Consider the following 21699-nt stretch of genomic DNA (forward strand, 5'->3'; position numbering starts at 1 on the left):
GCAGGACAACCAGACCCGTGTACTTACTGACGTGACACAGCAAGAAATCCACACATGCTCCGAAGCATTCTGGCCAAAACAATTAAACCTGAATCTGATTATGCCTCCCGAGCAGTGCTCCTCAAATTGCAATGTGCACTCAAATCCCTTGGGGCTCTGGCTGAAGCGGATTCTGACTCAGCAGGTCTGGGGTGGGGCCTGAGATTCTGTATTTCTAAGAAGCCCCAGGAACAACCTGTGCTGCTGGACGACCACCCGTGCTTGGAGTAGCAAAGCCTAGAATCTGGCCCTAATCCCCAGTTTACAAAACAGAGAAATAAACAACTAACTCATGGCCAGGACTAGCAGGAGGGGAGTGAGGCGCTCGCCTCAGGTGCAAATTTCAAAAGAATGCCAAAAAAACACACAGTAATGGAGATAAATACTTTAACACAAAAATTTAAATGAATGCCAAAAAGCCCCATGGTGCACCCAATATCACAGTTTTAGAATAAAGACAGTCAGTATCACTGATTTTTCTTTTTGTCTCAAACTCCAGTATGGCTTCACAGCACTGAACATTGTGTTAGCTGCCAAATGCAGAATATGAAGAATTCCACAGGGCAATGGAGACCTGCCTGGTTTCTAAAGCAAATCAGTCCTGTAACAAGGAGGGCTGGAGGGTATAGCTTATGAGACAGACACCAAATGCAATCTATAAAACTTGTTTTGGTATTGATGGGAACAAAACTGTAAAACAGACAACTGGGTGACAATAGGGGAAATATAAACAGATTGATTATTGGGTGATATGGGAGATTTTTAATTCTGTAAGGTTCATGATAATGGCATTGTGAATTTTTTAAGTCCTTACTTATTAGAGATAAGGTACTAAAGTATTTATGGATAAAATGATACGAGATAGAATATGTGAGATATTCCAGGATAAAAGTAGAAAGATAACAAGATTAGTAAAATGCTACTATATGCTAAAGATGGAACATGCGGATTCATTATACTATTCTAATTTTTATATTTAAAATTTCCCTAACAAAAAAAGTAACTAATCCTTTTATCCTTAGGCAGCCCTCCCAGGGACTGAACAACTCACAGCACAGAGGGCCTTCTAGGTCTATCACAGAAGCAGCCGCTTTTTTTAACATGTGCCCCGAGCAGTGATTATCTCACTTAAGTGTCACAATAATGTAGTGAGTTCCTGTGGGTGAAGAAAGTGAAGTTCAGCAAGCTGGGATAACCTGCCCAAAGAACACATCCAGCAGGTGACTAAGAGAAGGCTGGAGCCCAGGCCGGACTGGGAAGCCCAGGTTTGAAGCAAGACATTATAACATCTATCTGATGCCACACGGGGCTTATGGCATAAGCAACCTCAGCTCACAGTTCTTCCTTTCTCTCGCGCTACCTAACATCGGAGCCATTCTGAGGATTGCCTGGTTTTGAATCATGGCTCTAACAACACTTACTCGCTGGGTGACCTTGGGCAGATGACTTAATCTTGCTGTCCTTCAGTTTCTTCATCTGTACAGGGCTATTAATCTCAAACTACTAGGAGATTAATAATCATCTTATAAAGATGTTAGGAAGATCAAATGAGTTAATAATGTAAAGTGCTTAGAGTCGTGGTTGACTCGTGGCAAGAACTGATTAAGTATTAGCTATTATTGTCATTATTCCTAAGTTCTCAATAAAACTGAATGACTCTGAACCCACCCTCCGGCAAATTCATAACCATTTATTTGTATGTCTCCTAAGAATTTGAAAGGTAAGCTCCCACCAATGTTTATGAAAGCCAATGCATAGTAATCTAGATTCAAGTTCCTATGTTCAGAGGATAGAAAAACCTCCAATATTAGAAAAGACCTAGGGACCTGGGACCCAGGTCCATCACTACAGAATCACATTTGCTTTGCAAGTTTACTAGTAATGTCGAGGGATTTATGGTGTTGCTAGGATTTAAATATCTCCAAGAAGGTACCCCACATTCCTGCTAAGCTGAGAGGCTAGATGCTCCACAGAAATAAGCAGGAGCGAGTCCTGGGTCAAGGCCAAGGTGGGTGGCTGAATTGGTGCCTGCAGCACGGAAACGAAGGAGTAAGCTGAGAACCAGGAGCCAGAACTAAGCAGGAGCACAGTGACCCTGCTGAGCCAAGAGGGTTAGTGGAGGAGTTGTGTGCACCGAGGCTCAACAGCCAAAATCATGGGGGAGAGACCAGAGCCAGGATAGCGAGGACAGGTCTCCCTCCATGACAGGAACTAAGAGCTCAAGTCAGATGCACAGTGGTCAGGACTTGCTGGTTTCAACTGCTACGCCCTGCCTCCTTTGAGACTATGTTCTGCATTTCAAAACTATTCTTTCCCAAACTGTCTTGCTGCAGAGGGTGAAATAAATACAAGGCTCAGATCTTATTAGCCCATCTGGCAGGTCCTGTCTTTCTTCCCCACTGGCTGTCTCTTCTATCATTCATTGCGCCGTTAACAAACATTAATGCAGTCTAACTCCCAAAGTATTTAGTGTGTATTATATCATGTCTACTACTCACAATCATAAGCATTTATTGAACTCTTGGATCTATCAGGCACTACACTAAGAACTTTAGTGTCATCTCACTTGATCCTTCAGTGATCCAGTGAGGCACTGTTACTATCCCCACTTCATGAATGAACCTGGGCTGAGGAGCCCAAGGTCACACTGCTACAAGTGTCCGTGCTGTCCGACTCCACAGACAACTTTTACACTACACTGCCTCTGCTTTTGATTAACAGACCTTTGCCACTAAAGGGCTAGGGATGAGTGAGAGACTTCTGCAGGTAACTGCTGACATGATGAACTGAACAACCTGTAACACAATCTCCCCAGGGAGACCAGAAAGCTGGGGAAGAGCAGGTGAAGAGGAATGAGCAATCCCTAAATTCTCTGCAAGCTGCTGTGGGGGAATGCAGAGAGAAAAACAGCCCAGGTTTTTTTTTCTTGACCCTGAGAGGAAGGGAGAAAAAAGGGTCATGATCCCCATTGGAGAAAAAAACTTACAAATACAGTAACTACTGGACTATCGCCTATAAATAAACAATACCTGTACCTAAAGACAAATTAAAAGCAGCAACTAAAAAAGGGGCATATAAAAATAGATTAATACATGCACTTTTTCCAAATCTGTTGAAAAAAAATTTTTTCCTTAAAAGCAAACCAAAGTTTACTCCATGTTCATTATTAAAATATTAAAATCAACATTAAAATATAGGCAATTATTATTGTCATATGATTTCTAAGTCAGGAGATATTATTTTCCTTTTAAAGTACAGAAAAACCCCGGGTCCGGGTGAGGCCGCGGGCCCCTGGATCCGGGTGAGCCTGGCCCCGGGTCCGGGTGAGGCCGCGGGCCCCTGGATCCGGGTGAGCCTGGCCCCGGGTCCGGGTGAGGCCGCGGGCCCCTGGATCCGGGTGAGCCTGGCCCCGGGTCCGGGTGAGGCCGCGGGCCCCTGGATCCGGGTGAGCCTGGCCCCGGGTCCGGGTGAGGCCGTGGGCCCCAGGATCCGGGTGAGCCTGGGTCCCGGGTCCGGGTGAGGCCGTGGGCCCCTGGATCCAGGTGAGCCTGGGTCCCGGGTCCGGGTGAGGCCGTGGGCCCCTGGATCCGGGTGAGCCTGGGTCCCGGGTCCGGGTGAGGCCGTGGGCCCCTGGATCCGGATGAGCCTGGCCCCGGGTCCGGGTGAGGCCGTGGGCCCCTGGATCCGGGTGAAGCCGTGCCCCTGGGTCCGGCCGAGATCAAACCAGAGGGAGTCGGACCTGCATTACCACCATTTGTCCACCATCCAGAGCTGAGGGGTCAGTGCCGACATGTATTCATAAGGAACTGGTGGACATTGATATTGGGTCTCAAAAGAACTGTTGGTCCAGAAAGAAACTGACTACAGACTGATTCATTTGCCTGTCAGCATAACTATTATTGCTCGTCGCACATTCAATTCTTATAAGTATATCTCTAGTGACACATGATTTCGCTCATCTAGGGGAAATGATGAACAACATGGACTGATGAACAAGAACAGAACCAGAAACAAGGAGGCACCGATCGGACTATCGGGCCTCAGAGGGAGGATAGGGGAGGGTGGGGGGAGAAGGGAGAGATCAACCAAAGGTCTTGTGTGCATGCATAAGAGCCTAACCAATGGTTAAGTTCAACAGGGGGTTGGGGCATCCATGGGGAGGGGTGTGGGATGGGAATGGGGGGATGAGGACAAATATGTGACACCTTAATCAATAAAGAAATTTTAAAAAAATAAAAAATAATAATAAAAAAAAAAGTACAGAAAAAAGTCAAATGTGTCTGATGAAACAATTTGCTTGCTATTTAAAACAAGAAATATAAAATACTATGTTCACTCATCTTTGAAATCAAGGAACTTAAAATTCTGTATGTATAAAATAAGAATTATTCTATGATTATCTTCTAGAATATTACTCAGCAATAGAAAGGAACAAACTAATGAACTACAGATAAATACAACAACACAATGAACCTCAAAGCCATTTGCTGAAAGAAAAGCCAAAGGCTATGAAGAAAAAGCATACGGAATGACAGCAGCATTCTGCATTTTGCTGCGAATCTCAGTTACACAAGTGTATGCATCTGACAAAACACAGCAAATGTACACTTAAGATTTGTATATTTTGAGGAGAAACCAAGATGGCAGCATAGGTAAACAGCTGAACTGCTGCCTCACACAACAACTTCAAAACTACAACTAAAAGACAAAACGAACATCATCCAGAACCACAGGAAGGCTGGCTGAGTGGAAATTGTACAACTAAAAGGAAAGAGAAAAGCACACTGAGACTCAGAGGAGCTCAGAAGGCATAGGTATGAGGCGTGCGCGCAGAAAGGGCCGGCAACTGAGTACACAGCTGGCGTTTTCAAGCGGGAGGGAGACAAAAGATCCCGACTGCTCTGAACTCCAGTTCCAGGGGAGACTCTGGGGACCCAGACTCATACGGGGAGAAACTGGACTGTCTGGCAGTGGGCGGAACTCGAGGGCAGCTTTCTCTCAGAGGTGCTTGCAGCGATTACCAAGGGACACTAAGACCCGGGGGCCTCTTAGGGCAGGGCTGACAGGAAGTCATTGCTGTTTGCTCCACCCTGAGAATCTGCCCCATCCAAGCTGAGTGTAGAGGCTTTTGCATATGAATGGCCTGGCCCTTTGAAAATTAAACTTACCTAATAAACTGCAGCTGAGTCAGTGAGACCCAGAACATCCAAAAGAAGGCCCAAGGCCCCACAGCAGCTTGCATTGCTTTACAGCTGGGCCTCATCTGGGCACCTCCAAAACCCAAACAAAGAAGAGGAATCTGCAGATCTCTCCGCAGCTCCTGCTGGGTGGCCTCAGGCAGAGGCTAAATTAGCACCTCCTTGGAGATCCAACAGCCAGTGTACCTAGGGATCAGAGTGGGACCATCCAGATTACAACTCCTCAGATCCATAAGGGACACACTCTGGGGACAGACTCAGTGAGCACCAAAGCCCCACTGAAGCAAGTCTTGCCTCATAAGGGAGTCTCCAGCACAGAAGTTTTCCCATCGTAGACACAGCTGATCCTCACAGCCAATTGGCCTGGAGGTCAATTCCTCCCAGTGATACCAACATGGGCTTAACTGCAACAAGACTGTGCACACAGCCCACAAAGGGGTGCACCAAGAGTGTCCACCTCAGGTAACTGGAGAGGCTGAGCCACTGGGCCCTATAGGACACCTAGCACACAAAGCCACTCTATCAACTCAGGGAAGCAGCCAAAATGTGGAGACAAAAAAAAACAGGCCACAGATGAAAGAAATGGATGAAAGCTAATGACTGGATATAGAGTTCAAAACCACGGTTATAAAGTTTTTCAAGAATTTTCTAGAAAAGGCTAATAAATTTAGTGAGACCCTCGAGTATATAAAAAAGGACCAACTAGAAATTAAGCATACACTGACTGAAATAAAAAATATACAGAGATCCAACAGCAGACTAGAGGATCGCAAGAATCAAGTCAAAGACTTTAAACACAAAGAAGCAAAAAACACCCAACCAGAAAACCAAAAAGAAAAAAGAATCCAAAAATATGAAGACAGTGTAAGGAGCCTCTAGGACAACTTCAAGCGTACCAACATCAGAATTATGGGGGTGCCAGAAGAAAAGAGAGAGCAAGATACTAAAAACCTATTTTAAGAAATAATGACTGAAAACTTTCCCCACCTGGTGAAAGAAATAAACTTACAAGTCCAGGAAGTGCAGAGAACCCCAAACAAAAGGAATCCAAAGAGGACCACACCAAGACACATCATAATTAACCCTTTGCACTCGCTTGCTTTTTTCTTGATTCCTTTATTCTACTCGGGATTTAATTTTTTAAATACCCCAGATTTTACAAAGCACGGCAGTAGAATAAAAACCTGGAGTTTCTTTTCATACAAACTTATTTATTTGGATTTTTTTATATTTCAAATTATTGATACATTCAAAGAGTATAAAAAGAGCTGCTACCGATGCTAACCATGTCGAGTCACACTTGACATCCGAGTGCAAAAGGTTAAAATGCCAAGAGCAAAAGACAAAGAGAGAATATTAAAAGCAGCAAGAGAAAAGCAGTTAGTTACCTACAAGGGAGCACCCATATGACTGTCAGCTGATTTCTCAACAGAAACTATGCAGGCCAGAAGGGAGTGGCAAGAAATATTCAAAGTGATGAATAGCAAGAATCTACAACCAAGATTACTCTATCCAGCAAAGCTATTATTCAGAATTGAAGGTCAGATAAAGAGCTTCACAGATAAGAAAAAGCTAAAGGAGTTCATCACCGCCAAACCAGTATTATATGAAATGCTGAAAGGTATTCTTTAAGAAGAGGAAGAAGAAGAAAAAGGTAAAGATAAAAATTATGAACAACAAATACATATCTATCAACAAGTGAATCTAAAAATCAAGTGAATAAAAAATCTGATGAACAGAATAAACTGGTGAATATAATAGAATCGGGCATAGAAAGGGAGTGGACTGACAATTCTCGAGGGGAAAAGGGTTTGGGGGGGGGTTGCAGGAAGGGACTGGACAAAAATCGTACACCTATGGATGAGGACAGTGGGGGCGGGGTAAGGGCAGAGGATGGGATGGGAACCAGATGGAGGGAGCTATGGGGGGAAAAAAGAGGAACAATTGTAATAACCTGAACAATAAAGATTTATTGAAATGAAAAAAATAATAAAAGAAAAAAACGATTTGTATATTTCATCGTAAATGTTATAAGGGAAACAAACTATAAATAAATATTGAGCTCTAATTATTGCTATGCATATTCAAATATTTAGGTGGAAGTACACTGATGTCTACAAATTACTTTGAAATGCATCAAAAAGTAAGATTGAGAAAGAGATGCAGAGATGGATAGATATGTGATAAAGCAAACAGAGCAAAATCTGGAAATAAGTAGTAGATAGGTCAGTGTTTATTGTAAAATTCTTCCAACTTTGCTGATGTTTGAACATTTTCTTAGAATATAGGAAAAATATACTTGTCTATATATTACAAACAGGGAAGAAAGCTAAAAAAAAGGGACAAAAAAGTAAAAGGCAGAGTGGAAGGTAAGTAAAAAGGAGAAATAATTAAAGAGTTAGACAAAAATATAAATTAAAACGTATACAGAAAACTGAGGGCATGGAGTAAGAACCTAAACACTCTTTTTAAATCTGTTTTAAAAATATATTTTATTGAATTTTTACAGAGAGGAAGGGAGAGGGATAGTTAGAAACTTCGATGAGAGAGAAACATCATTCAGCTGCCTCCTGCACACTCCCCACTGGGGATGTGCCTGCAACCAAGGTACATGCCCTTGACCGGAATCGAACCTGGGACCCTTCAGTCCGCAGGCCAATGCTCTATCCACTGAGCCAAACCGGTTACGGCAGAACCTAAACACTTTGCAATGAGTGTCTTGGCCCCTGGACAATGTGCCTGGTGCCACCACTAATCTATATTAAATGCTAATAAATGTCTTCTATTTTATAAAGGAGCTTCATTCCATCTGAGCAGTTAAAAATGCAGCAGGCTCTGGCCAGTGTGCTAAGTGGCTAGAGCATCAGCCTGTGCACAGAAGGGTCTTGGATTCGATTCAGATCAAGGGCATATACCTGGGTTGCAAGTTTGATCCCCAGCCCGGTTGGGGCATGTGAGGGAGGCAACCAATTGATGTCTGTCTCTCTCTCTCTTTCCCTCCCTCCCTTCCTCCCTTCCCTCTAAAAATCAATGAAAAAATATCCTCTGGTGAGGATTAAGAACAACCACAACAAAAATGCAGCAGGAACATAACAGAACAGTACAGCTCTGATAAAGTTATATGAAAGGCATTTAAAAGGTAATGTCATCAATAAATAGCACAGTGTATATACTAAATTGAACATTGCTCTCCAAAGTTGTCACAAGCAAAGAAATTATATGAGATTTGGAGCATGATTTACCTGGGTCCAAATTCCCATGTCATGAATAAGTAGCCATATGACTTCAGACAGTTACTAATTCCTCTGAACCTCAATTTCCTTATCTGTTATATAGAAATATTAATACCTCTCTCACAGGGTGATTTTGAGGATTAAATGAGACCATATACATGGAAATGACTAGCCCAGCACCAGATACAAAGTAATTCTTCATTAGATATTGTTTTTCTTTCCTCCTATTCTAATAATGCCATCATTGCTTAACAATTTTCTGAGTTATTGGTCAGGTGAAGCCAAGTGTTCCAGGTGGAGGGAAGAACATGCACAAAGGCAGAGATGGGAACAACAGCAAAGAGGCCTTCTTTTAAAGACTGCTGGAGCACAGAGGTGGAGTTTAAGGTTATGGAGGGAGGATGAGAAGGGATCAGAAAAGACCAGAGAGGAAGACAAGGTCAGAAACAGGAAGGACCATGCTAAGGAAGTGGGTCTTTGTCTTCTAGGTATTGGAGAGCCATTTATGGGCTGTCAGTGGAAGAGTGACAGGGTCAGAGTTCTCTTTTAGGAAGAATATTCTGATGGCTGTACAACTCCAGGGACACTGTTAACATAGAATGTCACCAGAAACAAGACATGGACTAGAGAAATATTCTGACTCCAAAATCTAAATATCACACCTGAAAACACTAGTGTGGCTATGATCACTTAACAAGTAAGTAGAATGAGAATGGAACCTGGGGGACATCAACTTTTATTTAAGGGACCAGCAGAGCAAAAAAGACACCCCAAAGAGAACTAAAGAGGATATGATCAAAGAGAATCAAATGTGGCAGATATGGATTGAAATGTAACCACTGAGCTCTGGCCGGGTGGCTCAGTTGGTTGGGTGTCATCCCATGCACCAAAAGGTCGTGGACGCGATTTCTGGTCAGGGCACATACTTAGCTTGTGGGTTCGATCCACAGTGGGGGTGTGTACAGGAGACAAGTGATCAATGTTTCTCTCTCATATCAATGTTTCTCTCTCACATCAATGTTTCTCTGTCTCTCTCTTTCTCTCTCTTTCCTCCTCTCTCTAAAATCAACAAAAACATATCCTTGGGTGAGAATTAAAAAAAAAAGTATCCATTGATTTGAATAACTAAGGAGCTATTACTAACCTTGTCAAGAGCAGGTTCAACCAAATGATGGCATAGAAACCAATCTATACTAAGCTTATTCTAAAGTGGAGACAGAGACTGCAACTGTGAAGTACACTTTCAAAAATGGTATAAACAGAAAAGAGAGAGGTAGTAAATAAATGGGGATACACAGTTGGGAAATGACTTAAGCTATAAAGTTTGACAAAAGCGGGGGGAATAAGTAGGAAAGATGAGGTTAAAGATACAGTGAGGAAAAGGATAACAATGAGAGGGGGAAATGGGATGCAGATCAGGGCTGGCAGGGCTGGCCTTGGGCAGGAGAATACCAACCTCATCCAATTCGACAAAGAACAAATGTGTGTGCACGGGCAACTGTCTAGTGTTCTTTATTTTCTCCTTGAATAGGAGTTAATGTTGTCTAAGAATGAATATGGAAAAGGCAGAGCAGGAAACTGAAGAAATCTGGGAATATATCAAAATAAATTTGTGGAAAAGGCCTCTCTGTAAAAAAATCAATAAAATATATTTAAAAATAAAAAATAAAAATAAAAACTACAAAGCACTGCTGAGAGAAATTAAGGATGACACACATTAATGGAAAGATAACCCATGTTCATAAATTGGAAAACTTAATATCCATACTACCCAAAGTGATCTATAGATGCAATGCAATTCCTATGTAAATCTCAGTGGCATTTTTGGCAGAAATAGGAAAAAGAATTCTAAAATTCTAGAATTGAAATCTCATGGGACCAAAAAGTTCGAAGACTCTCACTTCCTAATTTTAAATCATATTACAAAGTTATAGTAATCAAAAAAATAATAATATTGGCATAAAAACAGATGTGTAGAACAATGGAACAGAATAGAGAGCCCAGAAATAAATCCAGGCATATATAATTAAATGATCTTCAATAAGGATGCCAAAATAACACAATTGGGGAAAGACTCAAAATGAATTAAAGACCTAAATGTAAGACCTAAAAGTGTAAAACTTCTAGCTGAAAACATATGGGAAAAGCTTCATGACACTAGATTTGGTAATGATTTCTTGGATATGATCCGAAAGCAGAGGCATCAAAAGCAAAAACAGATAAATGGAATGAAAGCAAACATAAAAACTTCTGTGCATCAAATAATACAATCAACATAGTAAAAAGGCAATCTATGAAATGGGAGAAAATATTTGCAAGTCATATATCTCATAAGGGATTAAACAATGCCTAAATTCAGCAACATAAAACCAAATAACCTGCCTTTTTTTTTTTAATGGTCAAAGGACTTAGACATTTCTCCAGAGAAGATAAATGACCAAGATATTCAACATCAGTAAACATTAGAGAAATGAAAATCAAAACCACTAGATGTCATATCTCACCCATTAGGATGGCCCCTATAAAAAAACAACAACAACAACACAGAAAATAATTAGTGTTGGTGAGGATGTGGAGTAATTGGAGCCCTTGTGCAGTTGGTGGGAATGTAAAATGGTACAGCCGATATGGAAAATACTATAGAGGTTCCTCAAAAACATTAAAAACAGAATTACCATATGATCCAGCAATCCCACTTCTGAGTCCAGTGCACATTGAAAGGAAATTAATTAGAAGAAATATTTTAATATCACTATTCGCCCTTTCTCTATAATAGAAGTGTCAACCAAATTCATGATCGACAATGACAGATCAAAACACACATGTGCAATTGCCACCAGTGAAAGCTTTATATGGATCGTACATGCGCAAGTCAACTTAGCCTTTTATAGATATAGAATAAACTTGCTTAATTAAACCTGCTTTTTGATGTAGCTAAACTTTTTCCAGCCTAGTGAAGCACTCCAACTTCTCTTTCAGGTAACTGTCAGCAACACAGCAATAAATGTCAACATGAAGCAGATTATTATTGTAGATCACGCAGGGAGAACAAAGGGTTAAATATTTAACTGCAGCAGTGTTTGACCATATTTTGTGCATTGAGAAAACCTGAAGTCATTTTCAAGGCCCACCATTTCTTACTTCTTTTCAGTCGGGTCAAGTTTCTAAACTTTCTAAATCTCCATTTTCTGACTAATGAAAACAGGATTCCACCGAGTTCCTATCTACCAACTCCAGGACTTCTGTGAGGATCAAATGAGATGAGGCACGGAAAAACGCTTCACAGACATTTGGTTAAAGTGTGAAATGTTTGCACCTGGCTATAAAGCAAGTCGTGTTTCTGGGCTGAAGAAACTGCAAGGAGGCGAGTTGTCACTAGGGAGAGAAGCCGGGGCCCACAGTGACCATTTCCAGACTGGGCTGTGGGCCGCATTTTGCACCATGGGGTCTCAGCAGTGTCGACTGCAATTTGGTGGGCTGTCTCTCCAGGGTGGTGGCGGGGCCTGTGTCCCACTTGGGAGAAGCTGAGTGTTGCCTTGTGGGCACCAGGTCCGCAGTGCCAGTGCGCATCATAGCAACCGGTCAGGTGGTCGAACACTTAGCATATTAGCCTTTTATATATATAGATGCCTGAAAGAACTGAAAACAAGATCTCAAAGACACAGCTGCATACCCTAGTTCACTGTATTAGCATTAGTCACACTAGCCAAGAGGTTAAAATAACCCAAATATCCATCGACAGATGAATGGATAAAGAAAATGTAGTATATACATATAACAAATATTAGTCAGCCTTAAAAAAAGAGGAAAAGTCTGCCATATGCCACAACATGGATGAAAATTAAGGAAATTACACTAAAAAAATAAGCAAGTCATAAAAGACAACTATCATGTGATCCCATTTATACGAGGAATATGAAGTAGTTAAACTAACAGACACAGAAAGTAGGAGGGTGGTTGCCAGGGCTGGGGGAGGAGGAAATGGGGGGTTGTTGTTCAGTGGATAGAGAGCTTCAGTTTTGCAAGATGAACAAATTCTGGAGATTTACTGCATAACATTGTGAATGTACTTAATACCACCGAACTGTGTACTTAAAAAAAAAAAAAGAATGAGGCCTCCAATGCTGGAGACTTAATGGGACTACACTGACAAGAAATTACTGTGGCACCTCTAAAAGACATCCTGAACAGAGGACATGGTTATTTCCTCAAATCTTCATTCACCTAGTAAAAGGAACAGCAGTAATCCTCAGTGGGGGCAGGTTCTCCCTGATGGAGCTTGCCAAGGACTACACTGGGTGCTCCTGCAAAGGAAACCCTAATTCCTACCGTGGCAGAGGCATAAGGAGCTGATAAGGAGAAAACCCCAGGCCCCAAATGGTGTCACTCATGCCCATGATACCAAATCCAGACGTAAGACCTGCTCCAACTGCAGTTTCAACTTTGCCCAGAAACATAATCTTAATCACTCAGGAATTTTCTGGTCAAGAACCAGTTAACTGTCACATGGCCTTCTCCATCCCCCATACATAGAAGAGGCATGATTGAACCCTTCCCATTCTCTTCCACCACTACCCCTCCCAAAAGAACATCCTGGAGCAAAATGAATCCTTTATTTTGTTACTAGCTCCCCAGCCCCTCTCTTCTTCCTATCAAAACCTTCCCCTTCATCCATCCCTTCGGAGCAGCCTTCTAGCTGCTAGATGGGGTGCTTACTGCCTGACTGGGAATCTCTGAATTCATTAGATCTTCAAATTTATTCGGTTGAATTTTGTTTTTTAACAGAGCCTTTCCTTGAGGACTCCAGCGTAGTTAGAAAAGGGAGGAAAAGGCAAACACCATACGCTTCATATTCCGTTTGTTAAAGCTTTCCTCCACCCTTTTCCTTTTTATCTATTACCAACTTTAAGCTCCTCAGGCCTGTTCTTTACACACTAGCTAATGGAATTCAAGTGCTTAGCATTGAGGATACTTAGAAAGAAAGGGGGGAATGTTCCATCTTCTCTACAACTGCAAAATACTAGATCCTGTGCTGCATCATAAAATTATCCCTGCCGTGGAGAACCGAGAATGTTCACAAAAGCATCAGTGCGGATCTCCTTTCTAATGTGGAGACCATCACAAAGCCTCGCTGCGCTGTCTTCTGTTTGATAAGCAGTCACTGAACACACCTGGATCGCAGAGAGACTTGCTATATACTTAAGATGTAGCCCTTAATCCCCCCAAAGCCTGTAAATTGTTCTTTTAATAACCTGCATAATTTTTATGCAAAAATTCTACTTATTTAAATCTTATTACCATATTAAATCAGAAGAGGAGCTCAGGCACTCTCTCCTCCCTCTAGGCCTGAAGGCTAATAAAACCGGGGCTCTGAAGAATTCCTTATTTAAACAAAAGGTTTGAAAGTCTTTGTCTCATTCAAATTAACCCAGGCTAAAGGGACAGATGAGGAAAGTCACAGGGGTTGGAGGAAGCAGATTCAGTAACTGTCCAGCAACCAGAGTGATAAGAGACCCAGAGGCTATAGTAAGAACTGAAGGAGTAAAACTGCAAGGAGCCTGAGTCCCAGTCCCTGTCTACTATTGACCTGGCAGGAGACTTTTCTCTCTAGGCGGGGCCTTAAGTTTTTCCCCTTCCCATCTCATGACTATAATCTATATCCGCTGCAGCATCAGTGCTAGTAGCTCCACATAGTTCCATTTTATAGAACTGGTTACAAGAAGCCTTTGTCTTTGTGGTTTCAATGCCTGTTTTTCTTTCTACACCACAATGTTTTATAGAGACAAGCCCAGCTGAATGACATTTTAACCTTCGGCCCTTTGGACAGTTTTGCTGTGGGAGGTGAAGGTGGGGTGGGAGGGGGGCTCTCAGATATTTACCAGTGTTTTTCATACAGCCAATGGCCTCCCCATGACAGCAGACAGATTCCAGCTGCAGTTTTCTTCCAATGGTTTCGAAGCTTTGTAAAGAACATAGTCATCTTCTATTGATTTGCTAGGTTACAGAGGCAGAAAAAGAAAAAATATACACGATTATCCAAGGTCAGCATGCAGTCCCTACGAATCTGTCTTCCATTCGTTCAACCACTCCCTGTCCCCCTTCCCTTGCTCTTTTCCTTCTTGCGGCCTCTCTGGCCTCTTCCCATCTAGTCTCACAGTCTTCATCTCCTCACCTGCCCACCTACCTTTTAAAATTTCTTTCTTCACTTCTTCTCACCTAAGACTACACTGTTTCCTTCTCTGATCACTTTTACCTTAGGAGGCAGGAGGGGCAGAAAAAAAAGAAGGAAATTCCAGGCTTCTTGTTTTTCCTTTCTTCTTACAGTCACTGTGAGAGTATTTGTCAATCTATTATATGTATACTAGAGGCATGGTGCACGAATTTGTGCACAGGTGGGGTCGGTCCCTCGGCCTGGCCTGCACCTTTGTGCAATCCAGGACCCCTCGGGGGATGTCAGACTGCCAGTTTCAGCCTGGTCCCACAGGAGTCTGAAAGAGTCTGAGAAAACAGTAGAAGTGGAAAGGTCACTCTGACCTCCTCCCCTACCTCACCAACTAGCCTGAAACCGGTCAAAAAGCCCTGTGAGAGGTGCCCTCTCTTTACCTAGAGGAAAAGAGCATCCTTCTCTCCCAAGACAAGGGATGCCAAGAAGAATCCTAGCAAGCAGCCCCCGCTAAATTTCTGATTTAGGACAGTTACCTCAGATTCCTATGCGTTCATATCCCCCACTCTTCCTCAAACCTACCACAAAATACTCAGGTCTGTCTGTTTGGGTCTTCAATTTCTTTTGAAGGCTCCTGTATCACGTAAAACTCATTAAATAAATGTGCATGCTTTTCTCCTGTTAATCTGTATGTCAGGTTAATTTACAGACCCAGCTTGGGACCCTATGAGGGTCAAGTAAAACTTTTTTCTCCCCTACAGTAAATTTTTCTTCACTAAGAATTTTTACTGATGTGGAAAAAAATCAAAACACAATGTTAAGTAAAATCAGCAGGCTAAAAAGCCATATATAATTGGTATTATCCCAATTATGTCCAAGCACAAATATAAATGGAGAAAATACCAGTAGAAATAAACACAAAAAAATTGAAGTAGTTCGCTCTTAGTTGTGGGATAATGGGTAACATTCATTTTATTTATTAAATTGCAATGTATTTTCTAAGTTTTCTAAAATGAACATAAATTATTTTCTAAACAGATAAATATTTAAACAGAAAAAATTTTATGACTGTGTGTGCATGCGGTAAATAAACTAAGAATAAAAAACCCCTGCTTTCGATGAAAATTCTAGTTCTCTTATTACTCCCTTTAACCACAGACAAAGACTCTCTTCTTGGCCTAACTCTAATCAGGCTCCTCTGAGCTCTCTGCTGGAGGAGGCCCAGCCTTTGGCTTCCCTCTGTCCTAATAGAATCCAGTTTGAATAAGAATTTTGTTAAGTCAGTTTAGCACAAAAACAAACAAACAAAAAAACACCGTTGGTATCTGACCACCCTGGCAAGAATTCTGTTGAGTCATTGTAATAAGAATCCCTTATCTCTGATATTCTAAGTAATTTTTCACTCACTGACCTCCACCTGGTTCTTGGCTACCAACCCCCACCCATCCTCGGTGGTGGGAGCTGAGTCCGATCTCCCTCCCCTACGCCAAGATGCCCATTACAGTGTTCTCTACATCCTTGGAGATGCCTCTCCCCCCGCCACCCCTTGAGTAAAGTCTGCCTTACCATTCTTTAACAAGTGTTACTAAATAATATTTCTCTTTAACACCACCATTGGTTAAAATTCCTCTGAAGGCAAGAAACATCCTTATCACCAGCAATAATGAGACTAGCCCAGAAAACACAACTTCCCGTGAATTGGGGACACAGTCCAGGCTAGCTCCTAATGGAACCCAAAGGCACATCTGATAATAGACTGGAGGTGACACAGTGGTGCATGGTAGGGAAGTCTTCCCAAAAGGCATGACATTACACTGAGTCTCAAAGAATGAGGAGGAGTTACCAAGAAAGGAGTTAAAGAGACTAATGAGCACAAAGACACAAAAAAATACCAAAGTATGTTCTGGAAAATACCAATAGGTAGTCAGTATAAAGAAGAGGGTAAATATGGGAGAGCATCTTGAACAAGGCCTCTCTAATGCCAGTGTAAAAGTTGCTAAAATGCTGAGAACTTGTGTAAAATGCAGATGCCTGAGCATTACCCCCGAGATCCCGATTTGTTCTAGTTGGGCTGTCACTGTTATTTTTTTAACAAGTACACAGGAGTCTCTAACGGAAGTCAACACCACACGGCACTTTGAGAAACACTGGTTGGGAGATAAAGGAGGTTCAGAAAAGATCAGGAAGGGCCTTGAATCCATGTGAGGGACTTTGGATTTTATGTTGAAGATGATGAAACCTTGAAGGGACTTAAGCAAGTGAGTTATATGATTATATTTGAACTGTAGAAAGATCATTTTGGAGCAGAATGGAAAGTAGACTGGATAAGGTTGAGCTTAAACTAGAGAGAGCCAGTAGGAAGTTATTACCATAACCTCCAGTCACCAAAAGGAAGGAAGGAGCAACAGAGGTAGAGGATGGATTTGGGAAAGCTTTATAAAATAGAATTTGGCAGCACTTGGTGATCAATTAATTGTAAGAGGTGAGAGAGAAGGAATCAAACCAGGATCATACCTGGGTGACTAATTGGATGATAATGATTTCAATCCTTACATTTGGTAGTATGTACACTTTAGGACATACTAAGTTTGAGATGCCTGTAGGGCATCCAAGTAGAAACCATCAGTGAAGGTCTGGACTTAGCAGTTCGAAGCTAGGAGAAATTGTCAGGGTAAAACGTAGAGATTTGGGACTCTTGGCTATGAAGGAGGTCAAGTTTGAGTGCAGATAAAATCATCCCAGGTTAGGGAGCGAGAAGCATCTAAGAGTACCTATGTCTGTTTAAAGGTCATCTATAACCCAATGAATAATTCGTATATTATAAAAAGAGTGGAAACATAGAGGCGGCCCAGGGAATTGTAAAGAGCATTGGTTCAAGGGCCACGAGGCCTAGATTCAATCCAGGCTTTGTCACTTACGGGCAGTGAGAGCCTGGGTGGGTCATGTAGCCTCTGCCCCTACGTCCTCATTAGTAAAATGAGGACAAACCACCTGTTCTAATGAGCTCATCAGGCTGTAAGGATCGCATCTGATAGGGCTGCGAATGTACCGTACTTTCCCTCATTAATAAATGAGGATACACCACCTGTTCTGATTAACTAATTAGGCAGTAAGGAGCACATCTGATGGGGCTCTGAATGCACTCTGCATATTTTTCTGTAAGCCTTTATATTGTCATCCCAATATGCAATATATTAGCTAACAATGTACACTCCTTCCAAGTACCCAACACAATTCTTCTCCAGTCTTAGTAAAAGTCTAAATGTTTTATGTTCTGATAAACACCCCTTGCCTGAAAAGCAGAGTTGGGCTTTTTCTCCCCAAAGAATTGCTAAAATCTAACTGTACTCGACCTCCTCACCTGTAAGGCGGGGGTTCTCTCACTAGATGTGAACCCCTCACAGGCTGGTTCGGTCCATGCACCTCTAGCGAACAGAACCTAGCAAAGCACCTGGAATGAATGAACCAACCAATCGATCAGAGATTATTCACCCTGTTTTGCAAACGACTACGCTGAAGCCCAAAGGAAGACAGTGAGTAAGGGTCACACCAGCTAGCGACAGCCCTGGGACCAGAACCCCGGCCGGCGGACTCCCTCCGTGACCACCGGGGACCCCGCCATCGGCGCGGAGCCCTCCCCCCGACACTGGCGCTGGGCCTTCGGGGCGCCGCCGCACCCGCGGCCCCGAAGCCGGGTCCCCTCGGCCGAGCGCGACTCCGACCCGCCGCCCGGGCTCCGTTCACGCCCAGTCCCCGGGCCCGCGCTCCTCCCGCGCCGGCCCCGCTGTACTCACCGCCGCCGGTCCGCTCCGCGCCCGCCTTCCTGTGTGCTCCCTCCAGATCCCTCCGCTCATTTGAGGGAAACCGCTGCCGACGCCCTCGGGTTCCGCCCCGGGATCCTGACACGTAAGGAGTGCGGAGTGCAAAGGCCACCACCTGGGGGCTACCTTCATTTTTCATTCACTTATTTATTCATCCATCCAGCCTGCCATCCATCCAGCCATCGCTCAACGATGTTTTATGGAAAGCCTTCCAAGGCAAACACTATTTTAGGACCTGGCATGACATCAAGGAAATAACTCAATGAACAGGGCAATGTTAGATAGTGCTAAGGGCCACAAAGAACGGAACCAGGTGATATAAAGGGAGCGGGGTGCGGGTGAACTATTTTAAATTAGGCAAAGTTAGGCCTCTCTGAGTGAGGGGAAATTAATCTGAGGCCTGAAAGATGAGAAGAAGCAGGTCAAACAAAGATCCAGGGGAACAGAGAGCCCAGGGGAGGGAACAGCCAGAGCAAAACTCTAAAAGCCTGAGGCAGTTTGGCAGGTCAGGGGTCAATGCGGGTGAAGCCAAGGGAACTAGGGGTAAAGAATAGCGAAGAAGCTGGAGAGATGGGTAAGACAGGCCATGGTGGTAAGGGGTTCAGACATTATACCAAATTGGGATGGGAAGGCATTGAGAGGATTCAGACCAAGGAATGATGTGATCTGGTTTACATTTTACATGTCTCTCTGGCCACAATATAGTGAATGATTCTAGAAAACAAGAAAGCTACAGATAAACCAGCAGTTCTAATTCTCAGTTCCTTTCCCCACCCCCAACCCCAGGTGGTGTGGAGACCAACCCATTCAGTCCAGGCTTCTTTCCTTCCTCCTTCAGTTCATCATTCTGTCAACACAACATTTGCTAAGTGTGTTCCTGCGAGGCACCAGGCATGCACTCAAGTACAGCACCCCTCAGGCTCCTGCCCTTATAGGGCTTGCAACCTGGTTCCCCCATTTACAGGCTGCATCACAGCTCAGCTTCTCTCTCTGCCCAGTCCTGCTTCCTGCTCGCCCTTTTTCACAGGTGTTGATTCTGAACACTGAACACTGTATGTTACACAGAATGACCCCCCCCCCCCCCCACACACACACACACACACAGAGAGATGTCTGTCTGAATCCCTGAAACCTGTGAATGCCTTACAGGTGTGATTAAGTTTAGGATCTTGAGAAGTTTATCGTGGATTATCCAGGTGGGCCCAATGTAATCACAGGGTTCCTTATGAGAAGGAGACCACAGATGAGATAGATGAGAGAGAGAGAAGGAGAAAGAAAAAGAGAGAGAAGGAGAAAAAGAGAGAAAGAAAAATGATGGTATCTGCTGGCTTTGAAGATGAAGGAACCATAAACCAAGGAATGTAGTTGGCATTTGGAGTGGTGAAAGTTCTAAAATTGCTTGTGGCGATGTTTGCACCACTTCATGGATATACTAAAAGCACCAAATTAGGAACTTTAAATGAGAAAATTGTATGGTATGTGAATTATGGCTCAAAAAGCTGTTTAAAAGAGAGATGGTCCCACATTTTCCCTTAGCTAGGAGCACAGGTGTGCATAATACCTGAAACTGCCACAACCGTAGTTCAGCCATGAAGGGAGTCAGCCTGGGGCAAAGCCCACAGAGGATGGGAGGGAAAAGATGAAAAGAACCTAGGTCTCTGATGACATCATTGGCCCAAATGGTTATTCTATGCCTAGAGCTTGCTCAAACTCTAGACATCCTATTATGTGAAATAATGAAACTCCTTATTGTTAAACCAGTCAAAGTCAGGGATTTCTGATTCCTGAAGTCAAGAGCACCGACTTGATAAACTACAAGCCACAAGCTATTAATGGATAGGAGACACAGTGAGGATGGTGTTGTTGTTTTTTTAAAAAAAGTGAGGTGGTTTTAAAGGAACAAAACAGGTAAAAATAGATGGCAGAAAGGAGCTACAGTAACTGACATCAATGGTATGCTTAAACTTTTCTTATTCCTAAAATCATTCTCCAACTATTTCCCTGAACCTGTGCCATACTCATATTCTACAGGTTTATTAACAATAAAACAGAGTTAAAGGTTCAGAAACAGTGATATAACCCCAATATCACCTTGAATAGCCTTATATGTAGTAAATGGATCCTCCCCAGTCAGAACTTCTATCACAGAAAATTACCTACAAATTCTTTTAATATTCATGTTGGTTTATTTACTTATTTTATGCACACAGATCCTTCTTTAGCCTACTTCGTTTTCCTTTAAGAAAAAGTATGAAATGGTGTTCTTATGGTATTTATGCTTCAAATCTCTTCCTTATTGTAACCTTTAATACCTACTGCATCTACTACTATCAGATTGGAAACATGTAAATGAGACCTTTCAAGAAACCAGTGGGTCCTAGGAGAGGGAATGTCTTCCAGAGTATGACATGGGCTCTTACAAGAACCCTCTGTAATGCCCATTCTCATGCATGATCTATACGGGCTCTGCCTTTTCCTGAATGTGACTTCTTTTGTTAATGTGTCCCCTTGTCATCCGTTGCCACCTACTCCCCCTGATGACATCTGGGCCCTGGCTGGCACTTTCCTACTGCCTGTTTAATATAGGAGTGAAAAGGGACAAAGACTGGATCCACGTTGATTGCATCAAGCAGTCTCCAGTATTGTTTTGCAAAACCCAGTCTGCCAGAGTAACCCAATTTCTAAATATTCTGAAACAAGAAGGTGGAAATTCTATCTATAACAAACTTAAGTAGCTTTCTTAAGATCTTATTTTTAGAGCAGTTTTAGGTTTATAACAAATTGAGAAGAAGGTACAGAGATTTCCCATATATCCCCCTGCCCCTACACTTGCATAGCCTCCCATTATCAACATCACTCACCAGAGTCTCTCTCTCTTTCTCTGTCTCTCTCTCCCCTTTCCCCCACCCCAAGGATAAGCCTACATTAACACATTATAATCACCCCAAATCCATAGTTTACCTTAGGGTTCACTCTTTATCTTGTACATTCTAGGAGTTTAGACAAAAGTATAATGATGTATACCCATCCTTATAATATCATACAAAGTGAATTACACTGCCCTAAAAATCCTCTATGCTCTACCTATTTATCTCTCCTCACCCCACCACAGCAACCACTGATTTTTTTATGGCCTCCATAGTTTTATCTTTTCCAGAATGTCATATAATTGGACATTATGTAGCCTTTACAGATTGGCCTTTACAGATTGTAGCCTTTACAGATTGGCTTATTTCCCATTGTAA

General features: G+C 42.6%; 1 protein-coding gene across 7 annotated transcripts in view; it reads right to left on the bottom strand.

Moving 5' to 3' along the window:
* Window positions 1-18452, bottom strand: part of AGK (acylglycerol kinase) — a 72416-nt gene extending 53964 nt beyond the window's left edge. The window contains exons 1-3 of one of the 7 annotated variants that reach the window (XM_079786541.1): window positions 18428-18449; window positions 17995-18084; window positions 14350-14464 (exon numbers count right to left, since the gene is read on the bottom strand). In XM_079786541.1, coding sequence (XP_079642667.1) covers window positions 14350-14450 — 101 coding nt within the window. In that variant the 5' untranslated portion in view covers window positions 14451-14464; window positions 17995-18084; window positions 18428-18449. The other 6 variants (XM_079786540.1, XM_079786542.1, XM_079786544.1 and 3 more) reach the window with 6 other exon arrangements.
* Between the last annotated feature and the right edge of the window lie 3247 nt (window positions 18453-21699).

Source organism: Cnephaeus nilssonii (assembly GCF_951640355.1).
Source record: "Cnephaeus nilssonii genome assembly, chromosome: 12".
NCBI classification, from domain to species: Eukaryota; Metazoa; Chordata; class Mammalia; order Chiroptera; family Vespertilionidae; genus Cnephaeus; species Cnephaeus nilssonii.